The sequence below is a fragment of the Branchiostoma lanceolatum genome, chromosome 9, assembly GCF_035083965.1.
Source record: "Branchiostoma lanceolatum isolate klBraLanc5 chromosome 9, klBraLanc5.hap2, whole genome shotgun sequence".
NCBI lineage: Eukaryota > Metazoa > Chordata > Leptocardii > Amphioxiformes > Branchiostomatidae > Branchiostoma > Branchiostoma lanceolatum.
Genome location: NC_089730.1, coordinates 18376000 through 18390980, shown reverse-complemented (window position 1 = coordinate 18390980; position 14981 = coordinate 18376000). Strand labels below are relative to the sequence as shown.

The 14981-nt window shown below is 43.9% G+C and overlaps 1 protein-coding gene across 1 annotated transcript; it reads left to right on the top strand.

The window, feature by feature from the left end:
• Nucleotides 1–102: 102 nt before the first annotated feature.
• Nucleotides 103–2297, top strand: LOC136442392 (uncharacterized). The gene is made up of 3 exons (XM_066439214.1): nt 103–316; nt 1387–1566; nt 2015–2297. Exons 1-3 carry the CDS (start codon nt 268–270, stop codon nt 2233–2235), a joined length of 450 nt encoding a protein of 149 aa, XP_066295311.1. The 5' UTR covers nt 103–267; the 3' UTR covers nt 2236–2297.
• The last annotated feature ends 12684 nt before the right edge of the window (nt 2298–14981 follow it).

Below are 14981 nucleotides of genomic sequence, written 5' to 3'. Positions count from 1 at the left end.
GAATAAAATTTGGTCATAAACAAGCGAAAATGTGAGCATGAATATCTAATATAATTTGTTGTGTACACGAAACGTTAGCTGTCGCATAGCTAATTCTTTACGGTGTATCGGTTTCACCATTTGTTTAGTTCACTGTTTTCCTACGTAATTTTACGCTGGTGTGATGCCTGCCGCTCTGGACCTTTTTGACGTCACTCCTTTTCCGAGCTCCAGACAAAGACGGCACAACAACACATCGAGCGTTCTTTCCGAAGACCGGTTAGAGATATGTGTAGTATGAAGATAATCATTCTATTGACCTGCATGATTTGTCCAGGTAAGTAGCAGCTAGTCTCCAAGCAGATATTGGGAAGGCTGAATCTTTACGGTTTCCTTACGGAGGCAGTTTGTCATAGAACATGGCTACTACGAAAACGTAACGATTTATTAGCCTCCCAACATCTGCTTGGAGATTAGGTAGTGGCACTGTGGCTTAACTACCAGTATATGGTCCTTGTAACATAAGACCTTTGAAAAGTGCTTCAAATGTGTTTTTTAGTGTTTGTGAAATTTTAATAGTTATTGCGACGTCTTGCGCGGAACATTGCGCGGAATAGTTTTACAGTCTTTAATATCGGTTGAGTTGTGATTAATCATTTTTGATACTATGTGGTTATGTTGCAATGGCTTTGATGCGGTTATGAATCGACATGAGACCAAAAAGACGTGGAACGTGTTGCTTCATCACAAATTCATAAAGCTGAAATGTATTTGAATTGGTATTGACGTTTAAGAAAGAGCACAATGTGTTTCTTGTCTATGGCAGGTACTCAAATTTCAAACGTTTAGTTCAGGTTGTCGCCAGGTAATGTGAAAATAATCCTCATTCTATTAAGTATGAGGAGTGTATAAGAAATTGATTTGTCAGGCCAATCCGTTGCCTTGCCAACTCCATTCCTGCCATTTGTAAAAAAATGAAACATCTGTTAACCCCGAACGGACAGCACTTCTTTTACTTTTGACCCAAGCTTAAGCTTATTCCTTCAAAATAAGAAAAGATGAAGAGAATTATTAGAAAAGAAAAAGAGGTAAAAGTAAACTTAAGACATCCCATAGCCTTTTTGAGGCCGTAGGGGTAGTGGGTTGTTATCCACCGTGTCTGTGGCTCGGTATTGGAAGGCCATCCCTTTCCATCCACCGCCTTTTGCCTCCCCAACTGAAATCAGGTGCCCATTTTTACCTGGGTGGAGTGAGGAAAGAGCTGTATGTAAAGTGATTTTCCCAAGGGCGCAACATCGATGGCATGTCAAGGGATTTGAACCTAGGACCTCTGGCCAAACACCCTAACCGTTACTCCACTCAAAATAATTCTAGAGAAACTGACGTGACATGTTCTGTCCTATACAGTTCCCGCCATCCGATGCCTGCAGTGCGCAGTCACACCGACCATCACCTCTCTCCCGTCTGATGCGCCTGCGCAGCTGATGCCCCCACACTGCCCCCTGTGGAACATGACCGACTGTGACCTTCGACCCGTGCCCCTAGGACTGGGACCGTACGACGCCTGCTACCAGATGGACGCACTGGGTAATCTCTTTCAATCAGTCAGTCAGTCACTCGTTCATTCATTCACTCACTCACTCACTCACTCACTCTCACTCACTCACTCACTCACTCACTCACTCACTCACTCATTCATTCACTCATCTATTCATTCATTTACTCATTAATGCACCCATTCAGTCATTATTTCATTCATCATTCAATTTATTTACTCACTCACTCACTCACTCACTCGTACATCTGTTCATTCATCTATTCATTCATTCATCCATTCGTTTATCCATCTCTTTGGCTTTGGCTCTTTCTCTGTATCTAGAGCCTTACATTTGCTTTGTTTGTCACCTAATTTCTATATATCATTCTCCTTTTCAGGACTTAGGGTCGTTCTAGATTGTAACATCGTAAGATTATACCCATTACACATTTTGTGCACGAGTGTTAAGAAAAACGAATCTTCCCCACTTTCCTGCAGTTGACGGCAAGCATTACCTGAGCCGAAGCTGCGTTCACTTCCATCGCTGTCTGGACCAGAGGGCCACTCTACGTGACGTCACTCAACACCACCCGGGGTCAAGGGTCAAGGTCACCTGCTGCTTGGAGGATGGTTGCAACGCGGTCATCAGTTCAGCCATTACCATGACGTCAGTTACCATGGAGGTGGTTCTGTTTGGTTTAGTCGTACAGATGATATGAAGTATAAGAAACGACAGTCCTTAGTGTGGGAATTAAACCATGTTGAGCACCAAAGATACAAACTTTTTTTTGCTGATTTCTGTTGATCATACGTTTTATCCAATGAATGCTGTCTATGTACAGTAGTTATGCTCTGAATACAATCATAACTGTAATGCACTAGTACCGTACAAGTGCCTGTTTTCTTCGGCAATCTAATGTTTTCAGGGGCTTGTTAAAAGCACCGATGTCCCAAATAAGACGAAAACTTTCAGAACCTTAAACTGCCGCTAGATGGCGCGTCGGTGCTGTATTGAGTTCTTCAGCATCATATCGACATACTGATGCCTTTACATCACCGAATTTCGAAATGCCCCACCATGAGATAAATGGCCCCAGCCTTAAGGGCGCCGGCCTAACTAACCTAATTCCGCACAGGTCAGTCGAAATAGAGTTAATTTTGACTTCCTGACCTGTAACGTTTTAGGGGGAGAACTGTGGAGTGGACAAAGTCGGAAATGTAATAAAACTGTTTCAGGCAACACGAAGGATGAAAGACTTTCAAAGAATTACGTTAGGATTACAACGTGTCTTTTTAACGGATCACATTTAAAGACGGAAAATGGACAGCCTAAGGAGACAGAGAGTAAAATGGAGATGGGATGATTTGCTTAACATTAAACCAAACCACGTAGGCGAACACTCGGCTTCCTCTTCTCATGTGCTAGGTCGACGTCAGTCCGTACCTTTAAGAACAGAGCAGCAAAATCCTCTCAATGATGAATGACTTACCCTAACCCTCTCATCACTTCTCTGTGCCCCGCCCTCCCCCCTAACCTTCAAGTCATTGACTTCATCTTGAAGAAAAGGGCGGTACGCCGGTGGACATCAGAAGGGGAAGGAGCCCGCGATACGCATGATTCATGAGTCTGTAAGATCTAATAAATCTAATGGGCCGCGTGATTTACTGCATCAATAACTTTTCGGTTGACCTTGACGTGACGGATGGAGCTCGGGCGGGTGCGCGGTGCTCAAAAGTGAACACCCTCCGAGAGGAACGGGGAATTGATACCAATCTTGGAGAGAGGGGAGGGACTAGGAATAAGTCCAGGATCAGCGTTTGTATGATAAATTTTACCAGATATGGGATCCGAGCGATGACATGTCGTTTGTCACGTAGCTTCCTGCGGGTTTTTGATATCGATATACAGACACGTCTTTCAACATGATACGCCCCCTACTTGTATGAGCGTAAATGCGGCGTTTTCAATTCCACGGTTTGGCTGGAAAAATCTTACTTTTGTTAATTTGAGAAAGTTTTTTATCCAGTCCAGCAATAGCGCGTATATGATAAGTTCCACGAGATGTAGTATCCGAGCATTGACATGTCGTTTGTCACAGGTTCCTTGGGGATTGCGATATCGATATACAGCTAGACGCGTCTATCTATATGATACGGCCTCTACATGTATGAGCGTAAAGGGAAAAACGAGGCCACTGTTTTCAATTCGCTGGGAAAACTTACTTTGTTGATTTGACAATAGTTTTCTTATCTAGGAATACCGCGTAGTTGATAAATTCCACGAGATATAGGACTCGAGCAACGACATGTTGTTTGTCACAGCTTCCTGAGATTTTTGATATCGATATACAGACGCGTCTCTCTATATGATACGCCTCCTACATGTATGAGCCTAAATGCGGCGTTTTCAATTCCACGGTTTGGCTAGAAAAATCTTACTTTTGTTAATTTGAGGAAGTTTTTTTATCTAGTCCAGGAATAGCGCATATATGATAAATTCAACACGATATAGGATCCGAGCAACGACATGTCGTTTTTCACGTAGCTTTCTGAGGGTTTTTGATATCGATATACAGACACGTCTTTCAAAATGATACGCCCCTCTTCATATATGAGCGTAATGGGAAAAACGAGGTCTCCCTTGCAATCCTACGGTGTCGCTTGGAGAATCATAATATTTTCTAACTTGAGAATAATTTTTTTATCTTGTCCAGGAATAGCGCGTTTATGATAAATTCCACGAGATACATAGGATCCGAGCAACGACACGTCGTTTGTTACAGCTTCCCGAGGGTTTTTGATATCGATAAACAGACGCGTCTTTCAATATGATACGCCCCCCCCCCCTACATGTATGTATACATGAGCGTAAAGTGAAAAAAAACGAGGACACTGTTTTCAATTCCACGGTGTCGCTGGGAATATCATACATTGTTAATTTGAGAATAATACCTTATCACTGAGTCCAGGAATAGCGAGTATGTGATCAATTCCGAGATATAGGATTCGAGCAATGACAAGTCGTTTGTCACAGCTTCTTAAGGATTTTTGATATCGATATATGGATGCGTCTTACCATATATGATACGGCCTTCCATGAGCGTTAAGTCCCCGTTCACACTTGTGCGTATATTCAAGTCCGTATGAGTGACGTATTTCACTTTCCATAATGTAAAGTTTTCGGCCGAAAAATCACTTTTTGGTTCGATAATCAGGCAGCACAACGGTGGGTCAAAGTTGAAAACAACTTCTTTCCCCAAACTTTACTTATGCTAAAAATGTCAATACGCAATTCATACGGACTTAGTTATACGCCCTAAGGAAAAAAAATTGAGGCCACCGTTTTCAATTCCACGGTGTCGCCAAGAGAATCATATTTTGCTCACGGACTATTTGATGCGTTCTCCGGTAAATTGCTCTTCGATGATTTCCGCCCGGGCGATCATGAGAATCCGTCATTATTGACGTTCTTACAATTGACATTGGCCGACTATACCAGAAGAATTTAAGAAGAGGTCAAGATCCTGTGGTGTAGGGAGCATTGCATGGTAATCAGGAATAACCATTGATTTTTGTTTTATTTTTGTAAAGTTTTGACACGTACATTTTTCGGGGTGGTGGGGAATGTTGGTGGTTCAAAGTATATTTTTCTACAAACAGATGATTGGTAATAAATCCACAACTCCGTAATGGTAATCAGGAATGACCACTGAGTGACTGACTTTGTTTTTTTAAAGTTTTGACACGTATTTTTTTCGGCGGGGGGCGGTTCAAAGTATATTTTCTGATTGGTAATAACACTAGAGCACCGTTAGTTAAATACAGGGAAAAGTGAGATCGATGACTAAATAGATATTCCATTTCAAAAAGAGGAGCGATCTTACCAGGCCATCTTTCATGTGAGTATAGCCGATTGATCTCCAGAAGGCTGATAAGAGTTCCGTTCAAAACAAACTAATCTCCGATCGTAAGTCATCTTCGGAAGATAAGCCAGCTTTCAAGTGTCGCACAGTGTGTGTGATCATGCACCCCGGGGCTTCCACCTTCAGAGAGCTGTATCAGTGCACACACAGGCGCATCGCCCAGCATATCACAGGATAAACAAAGAGGACATGAACATCCGTCAGTTGGAAAATCACCAAATCCTGCTCATTTCCCGGCCTACCAGCAGTCCCAACATATGCGTCAAAGGCCGGTTGAAAGAACGTCGTCTTTAAACTCACAAATGTGCTCTCAAAATGCATGAGGTGGGATTTGAAAGATTTCTGCGGCAGCTTGTCATCGCTGCACCGAACGGCAGGGTGTAAGTGTCCGTGCTGCGGGGCTAGCTCATGAAAGCAGCAGGTAAAACGGTAAAGTGGTCACAAAAGTGCTGTAGAACCGTACGCTACGCTACCCTTGGGCTGATGCGGAATTATGCAAAGGCGTCCTGCAATGCTAAGTACGGTCGTCGAGCAAAATCTACAAAGATCTAGAAAAGACAGATGATGGGACTCGGGGCATTCAAGGAATCAGTCATTTGTCAGATGTACAAGTTCGTTTTATTGGAAGTCAGTGGTCGCTTGATAAAAATAACAGAGCCTTGTCAAGGGAGTAAACGACTTAAAATGTAATGATGCATAATATTGTACCCGCGACGGACAAATTGGACGAGATAGACGGTGGCCTAACAAATGCCAGTATCAAATAAGTAAACCGATGGTGATATAACGTTACGACCATATCATCTCTACCAGTGCTCTAGCTGGCATAGTTAGAGTGTAGGGCACCCTACACTTTGATTTGGACCCCCTATCCTGTGATTTAGGCCCCTGCGCTGTCTTTCAACCAGCGTAGGGGTGGTTTGTTTCTGGAGAGTACCTCGTGACCCTTCATAAATCTTTAAACAGAATAAAATTTGGCTTTAGGATAAGACTGGTGCGGAGGGTATACTTTACTTTGCAAAATGTGTCCCACCAAGCGCAGAAAATGATATCCATGGGGTTCATGAATTTTTGGATTCTTTTAGGAAGGATGCCAGAGTCTCCATTCTAATAAAGAATAAAGAGTCTCTATTGCATGTGGTCATGTCTTCGGAACTCTATATGTGCAGCTTGCACCATGCGAATTTTAATTGGCCCTCTGTACCTGCCCCCTACGCTGTGAAAACAAACAAAAAACTCTTTGAGAACCCGGTCTATATAGTAAGTAGTATATTCTTATACATGTATAGAACTAGATTGTTACCTATGTTGTCTGTAATTTGCCATACATTGTCACTGATGCAATTGTTGTGCAATAAATCCTTCATTCATTCATTCATTCATTCAGTGTAAATCGTTGGTCTACGCTCTCGCGCGTCACACAGTCACGTGATTATCTACACACCAGCGGGGAATACAAATTTTCGACCTTTCAACAGTCTCCGATCACCTCCATTATACCGTCCCGATAGACACCATGAATTACCTCCCCCTCTGCTCACCTACAACTGGTATTATACGAGCACTCGCCTGGGTAGGGTTAGCTGCAGTACTGTAAATGCAGAAATGTTCGCGGTGGTTTTATGTTCGCGGTTTTTGCGGCGACCGTTTCACCGCGAACTTAAAACCACCGCGAACATTTTTGTCCAATACTGTAACAGTATATATGTGAATACATATGTGACAGATTGATGGACGAACCACACGTGACTAAAGCACTGCCGCGAACTTAAAACCACCGCGAACACTCCATTTCCCCTTAGCTTAGCGCGAAATATAAACCAAGCGAACTTAAATGCATTTACAGTATTCCCCTCAGCGCGCCACCCTAGAACAGATCTCCCGTGTCTAATGAAGGATCCGTTACTTCACGTTCAAAGTGCGATGTGTCATGGAGCGAGACGTCGATTCTCGGTCCTTCTACTGTACGTCTCATTAAGCCTGATGTCTGGAGGGAGCGGAAAGATAGGAGGGAGGACAAGACGTGACAAAGAAAGCAAATAAAACTCGTTCACCCGTACTTTTTATGGCGGTTGTGCACTGCGTTCATATTTACGATAAAAGGGATTGTACGAAATAGGCCGTTTAACGGCAAATTGCTGTTTATTGCATGAATAACACCTTTAAAGCGAACTAGGTACAGTTAAGATTATTACATGTAATGAAAATATCATGTCGTTGAATTGAAACTAACTTTCTCAGCAAATGTTTGTTACATATAACTCTCGGTGAACAGTATAGACTGCTTGCTTATTTGTTACTTATAACTCGATATTGATTATTATGCATAATTTGGCATTCTCTAAAATATGTACAACAAAGAGATGGTTTTTCGGCTCTTCGAAATTCACACAAAGTTCAGTATTTGAGATCCTCCTTCCCCAAAAGTGATCATGCTTATATAACATTACTGGCACAGTGAGGAAATGAGGGAACAGAGCTCCACCCCAGCCTGTTCCTTCCCCTGTAGCAACTGTGGCCGTTCATGTGCGTCAAAAACTCGGTCTTCGTTCCCACTTAAGGACCCACCGTGGCAAATGCCTAGACTCACCTGTCGAACCGACCGGAGAATCCATTATCACATAACATCACTAGAAGTTGTGGTCATCCCGTGACATTTCAGTGAGTCTATCTCCAGATATAAGCACGGCAAAACCACATCTATGAAATACCATCGAGTTGTAATAAAGATTCATTTTTACACAAATGTCGATTCCTTAAGCCGGAATATTTGGCCTATGAAAAAGCCACTCTTAAAGGTCGCTTCCACATCTGTTATTCACTCCTCCCTGCACGCGCTCGCCAAACCTGAACCTGAACGGTTCCGTGAGAGTACGCGACAAAAAGTGACAAAAGGGTTTCGAGGGGCAGGGTTTGAGTTCACATTTCTCATAATATGCTTCGAACTGATATTAGATACTAGCATGGCTAAAAAGCGTATGAATTGGTGTGTTTTGGGTGAAAATTGCGTTTCGATCTGAGCCGTATTTCGGGATGTCCATTCGCGTTGATGGTGAAATGTCCCTTGGCCCGAGATTGACCTTTGTTGCGTTCTGTGGGTCATGTTGACATGCCTCGCGCAGTGGATGATTAAAGGAATTTAAGCACCAGAGTTTTCTTTAGAAATTGGCTTGTTTATACGCTAGGTTTTTCTCTTTCTGACAACGTCAGTCGTTTCTACCCAGAAGTTTTTTTCTACGAGTTTTATCCTACGCGAAAATGCCCAAATTTGCCCATCATTTTTTACGTGAAAATTATGTTTTTGTCTCTTGATTTACCAAAATTAGAGAGGTTGAAGAAACGGAACTCAGCTGGTCTTGTAGCGGAAGGGATAGGGTTTCATCCCATACACAGTTGATTTACTTCGGAATACTGCCCTGGAAGAGACAGTGCCTAGACTTGAGGGTGCGCAGCCTCCAATTTAAACCCCAAATAAACTGGGGTGTGCTCCCACTTTAAAAAGCCACTCTTAAAGGTCGCTTCCACATCTATTATTCACTCCTCTCTGCACGCGCTCGGCAAACCTGAACCTGAACTTGCGTCAGTCTAGACCTTTGCTGTAATAGAGAATATGTCATTGGAAAGGCTAGGATCGAACAAAGGTACCCTTTAAACGGAAGGTAGTGCAATTTTTCACTCCAAGAGGTTCTGAAAAGGGATACAGAAGTACTTTGTCGGAGGAAAACTATGCCGATAGAAACTTCTCAGGGTGGTGAATCGAGGTGCACAGCTACAGGTACTAGGTAAAGACTGTAGACATATTATGTACAAGCAAGATTTGTGATGATAGACTTTATAAAAACTCAGTATTTACAAACCTTGCCAATACTGTGAGACTTGCTCCCCTCCGAGAGAACGGTCAGATTTGCTGAAGTGCAGTCGACTCAGCAACTTTGTCGGAAGAAACCTATGCCGATAGAAACTTCCGATTGGGTATTGAATCGAGTTGCACAGATTATGGCTGTACTAGACATATCATAAACAAGCAAGATTTGTGATGATAGACTTTAAGAAAACTCAGTATTTACAAACCTTGCCAATACTGTGAGACGGGAGAAAAGACATAAGCCTAACTTGCTCCCCTCCGAGAGAACGGTCAGATTTGCTGAAGTGCGGTCGACTCAGCAACTTTGTCGGAAGAAACCTATGCCGATAGAAACTTCCGATTGGGTAGTGAATCGAGTTGCACAGATTATGGCTGTACTAGACATATCATGAACAAGCAAGTTTTGTGATACGATAGACTTTAAGAAAACTCAGTATTCTAATTGAAAACATTGCCTATACTGTGTGATGGGAGAAAAGCCATCAGCTTAGCTTGCTCCGCTCCGAGAGCTGTTAGATTTGCTGAAGTGCAGTCAACTCCAGCAGCTTTCGAAGTCAGAGCTTCAGGCATTCAAGCTCACCGATCTGGCAGCGCGAAAGGCACCTGCTAATTGAAGTAACCAAAAACTGTTAATGGAACATGATATCAAGTAGACTAGTGGCATCCATTACATACATGGCCTCAGATGCTCCCTGCCTAAGAAGATACGTCTTTCTCACACGCAGCTGTCTAATTGAGAAATATGACCGTTTACCATCACCGCGCCAAGGTAAGAAGATAACTCATTCTTTGAAGAAGCAATTACCAACACGTGAAACAAAGTCATTGATTGCCTCAGTTGCTTAAACGATTCTTTTGGCTCCTGAGTTATTGTAGGTGACGGGACCACGCACCGCATTGTTTCGCTATGGATCATATTATAGTTAACTTCACTCAAGATGATTTCCTGTGAGACTAGGTTGGCATGTGATTCTCCAGTACGTATTGTCTGTCGTGTATCCCTGTCAATGTCTGTATATCGAAATACGTTGTTGATATTTTAAGAATGCAAAGATATGAGATTCTATCAACTTTGATAACGCATCAAGGCTTTGTTTTTCAAATATCCTTTCATACAAGAATCTAACACACACACAGCTATATGATAATCACTGTTTCAATCATCCATACTGTCTCTACAATTTGGATGATTGCGTGCTCAATTTGCGCTCAAATTATATTCTATGAAGCCATCTTATGTGGGTGGTGGTAGATATATTCCATATCACTCCTGAATATGTAGTCAAATCACAACTTCTGTTCTTGAAGTTTCAAACAAACGGAAACAAAGCATTTCCTCTCCCTGGAAAGTATCAATGTCAAGGACATTCGAGTAACCAGAACAACAAGATGATAATGATCAATGTTCGGCGTATTCCACCAGGAAGTCTCGCGTTATAGCCCGGATCTCGCGAGGTCAGGGATTGTGACCCCAGGTCTGCTAGATGGACGGTGGCAGACGATGTCTGGCATGGGGTAATTGGATACTAGAAGTCTCGGGGTTAGTTCAACAGCCCCATTATTCCAAGTGCCCCTAATCCAGACAAAGGTCGCCACACCCGGAAAGAGTTTCATCCTGCGGAAAAGACTAGTCTCTACCAGACTAACTACGCCGGCTATTAGGGAGAATATTTGCCAAGGTTTCACTGGCAGATTGGACTCTCTCTCCGTAGCCGACTCCCTTAGCATATTATTCGCTCTATTTGGCCAATTTCTATTATTTCCCCAGCCATCCGCGGAGCCTTATAGAGGCTAGGAAAAGACCGCCCAAGTGGTTAGAGACGTCGTTATGCTACATTTCCAGACATGGAGAAATCGTTACATTCTGACTTCTGACTTGCGCCACCTTCTGACAACCGCCTAAGTATGTATCCTGGGCAAGACAAAAAAGGTACTACTAGTAACTATTTCCCCACCCAACCTCTACTTGGAGAGTAGCTACAATGCTGTGCGAACACACTACAGTCAGGTATTCCTGGGGGTTGACTGTTAGCTTAGATCTTGTGGAAATTCTTCAAGATCATACATTTTAATTCGTAATTCCTTTAACAACTACAATGTAAGCGCCCAGATGCAAGAATTAACCAACCAACCAACCATGTAACTAACCAAGTAAACAACCAACCAACCAATCAGCCAACCAACCAACCAACCAATCAACCAACCAACCAACCAACCAACCAACCAACCAACCAACTCATGAAGCAGAGACAAATAAATAAACATATTTTTTTATCCTCCATTAGAATCCTTTGCCTACTGGCCACTTTATCGCGTGTTTGTTCAATCCTTGTATTTTCGTGATCTCGCATCAAATTTGAGTGATGCCATGCATGAAACTTAATTGTTTTAGCCTTCTTGGGCTTCCCGTGAACCCCTGCGTTGGCGGGAACCCACCAACCGTTGTATTCAGGCGCAAACAGAAAGTAGTTGCAAGTTTTTGTATAACTTGTGTACATTATAAAACATCTTAACAAAACTGAATTTTCTCTGTACAGTTTTTGGACGTAGAAAGCTATTTGTTCAAGTTCTTGCGGCACCACATTCTGGTGGATGACTTTACACCGAAAGTGTTCCGCGGATGGATATGCATATCTGGTGTGTGATCCGGGAGACAAAATCCGTGCCCAGGCATGCAAATTTCCAGCAGAAGCCAGCCGTTCTCGGGTGTGGTGTGTGTCATTTTCTCTCCTTCTCTGGCGTTGATTTAGCTCAAATGGGGTGGTTCAAACCCTACGTACGTGTTTGCGAGACTGCGTACGTGTTTGTGATAATGTTCAGCTTATCTGGCTAGCAGCTAGAACGGTTTGGTGTTGCAATTTTCCTTCTTTCTTGTTGCGACCTTGTCTTTACCAAATGGGGTACCAAATGGTTTAGCCGTGGCGACTAACGAAGGGAGGTTTTGCTTGATATTACATATACTTTCCCTTCTTATCAAGCAAAAACTCCCTTCGTTAGTCGCCACGGCTACAAATGGTTGGTAAAGGTGACCCGGCGCCATTTTGTCACTGGAATGTCCGTCAGATGTGCGGCGCTGTTTCTTTCAAAGGCGTTGATACAGCACATTTCTCATGGACAGAGCTTACCCAGGCGCTTTGGGGGATTGTATGGATATCGTAACTGTCTTGGATAATGCTCAACGTGATGTCTGATTTATGCTTACGCCGGCGAGTTGTTTACCTGTCTCCGGACCGCCATGTTTTTTGTTGTTGCCCAACTGGCCGTGTTTGGTTATCATTTTATAGAATTTGCTACATCGGCCGAAAAGTACCACAGCTAGGCCGTTTTGGTGTGGCAGTGCTCACCGTATTCTATAGAAGAATGGTGGCCTTTGTTGTTGTATTACTACTGTTACGCTGGTCGTGGCCGTGACCGGATACATTTGTTATTTCTGAGACGCCACTACACATTTGAATGTGATAGAGATTGCATACATCACTTATGATTAGCAACATCCCTTTACAATACACTGGAACCACGATATTCCTTTATCTATTTAGTTTGCATTACAATACATTTGGCCAAAAGTTACAGTAGTTGCAAAGGCTTGTCGTTAGCACTTCTCACGCCACCGTGGCATGGTTGTCCAGGTCAACTTGCAGTACAAAACGTTGGAGAACCCAGCCAGCTCGGGGTTTAAGTGTAGCCAGGTTTAAATATCACTGGTCAGCTTCTCGGAAACCCAGACTTCGGGGACCGTCTTGCACGGATGGGGCTGATACGGTGTAGTTAGATGGGCTGGCTGGATGATCCGTTTATTGGCTTTGATGTAACGCAAGTTACTTGGAGTGACCATGTTGTCGCGGTAAAATTCATTCAGAAGACTTTGGTAGTTTACTCTGGCGTCAATAAGTGAGGTACATAAAACAATAACTATGACAGATTAATATACAGATCTAAATACTGTTCTTTCCTCCCTCTTGAAGTTGGGTTTGGGTAGTTTGACTGTAGCACGCCTGCTACGTGTACGCCTGCTAGCTGTTCGGCACTGTGGGAGGGACAGGTGCATACATGCACTCTCTGTGGCGACGATGAAATCGTCCACTGGGATCTTGGTGGGTGTGATGGCGTAGTTGAGGCCTTTTTGTAGGAGCTTGGATTGTTGGTTGCTCAGGACAAGCTTCGAGATATTGACGACCCATTTCTTGAGCTGTGTTCAGGATAGGTCGATGCTGAATCTCTCTGTTGTTGTTTTGGCTGTTTGAGGTGAGCAAGTTTTCCAAGATGGCGGTCTTTTGTTATTGCGTGCTCTCGTTCCCGGGTTCTTCTAACGTGAGATCGTAGTGCGTCATTTATATCTCCCGGTAAAACTTCTTGTAACTCTTCGGCGATTCCCTCTTGTTTTTCTTTGAGATTGAGGATTTTGTTGTTTACCAGGCGTATCCTTCCTCTAACCAGCGCTTTTTCTGCTATGTGAACTACATCCCCAGCATTCTTCGTTTTGATGCCGCTCTTTAGATGTTAGGAGGGAATAACGAAGAGCTTGAAGTAGTAGGTCTTACACAAGATGGTCTCCAGCCCTGGGCAGGCACAGGATCGCTTTAAGACTGGATTTGGGGGATCTGTCCAGCCTGGGAGATTAAAATCTCCAACGATCCTCACATGGTTATTTCTCTGGTTGAATATTTTCTCCATTTATTGCTCCAAGTAGTGACTTCGTCAACATATGGTTGGATTTTAACCCAAACAATTTCACAAGCGGTCTCCATTGTCTTCCTGTGTGCATTTGATGTTGCAAAAGGACACCACCATGGCTGCCATCTGTTCTATTCTAAAGAACAGACATGTTCAGAACCCCGGCCCTTTTCAGAAACCACAGAACCCCGGCCCTTTTCAGGGCCACTGAACCCCGGCCCTTTTAAGGGCCACAGAATCCCGGCCTTTCTCAGGGCCACAGAATCCTGGCCCTTCTCAGGGTCACAGAATCCCGGCCCTTCTCAAGGCCACAGAACCTGGGTGATTTTAAGGGCCACTGAACCCAGATCCTTTTCAGGGCCACAGAACCAAGGTCCTTTTCAGGGCCACAGCTGTCTCATCGCTTCGAAGACAATACGGTGTCTTCTTGTAGGTGTTAATTTTCCTGTACTTGTCTGCTTTCCATCTTTTAAACCAAAAGTCTAACTGTATCAGAGTACCGGGGAACAGTTAAGACAAAAAGAAGAAAAGAGAGCAGCTCTACAGCCGCCTCCTGTTCCTTCTCTGCTGCTCTGGTTCTACAAAGATCCTGGGAGCGGCTTCCCTCCACTGGAGGCAGATCCTATAGAGGAATCTCTAGCACTGATGGTTAAGCTGATGAGCTGATGGTCAAGCTGATGTGCTAATTGTCAAAACCCGGCCCTTTTCAGGGCCTCTGAACCCCGGCCCTTTTCAGGGCCACTGAACCCCGGCCCTTTTCAGGGCCACTGAACCTCGGCCCTTTTCAGGGCCACTGAACCCCCGACCCTTTTCAGGGCCTCTGATCCCCGGCCCTTTTCAGGGCCACTGAACCCCCCGGCCCTTTTCCGGGCCACTGAACCTCGGCCCTTTTCAGGGCCACTGAACCTCGGCCCTTTTCAGGGCCACTGAACCCCGGCCCTTTTCAGGGCCACTGAACCTCGGCCCTTTTCAGGGCCACTGAACCCCCCGACCCTTTTCAGGG

Bases quoted from the DNA above. Each gene is read 5' to 3' on its own strand.
- LOC136442392 (XM_066439214.1), top strand. From the start codon at position 268: ATGTGTAGTATGAAGATAATCATTCTATTGACCTGCATGATTTGTCCA. The intron at 317-1,386 runs GTAAGTAGCAGC...TGTCCTATACAG, and splicing joins GACCTGCATGATTTGTCCAG to TTCCCGCCATCCGATGCCTG. The intron at 1,567-2,014 runs GTAATCTCTTTC...ACTTTCCTGCAG, and splicing joins CTACCAGATGGACGCACTGG to TTGACGGCAAGCATTACCTG.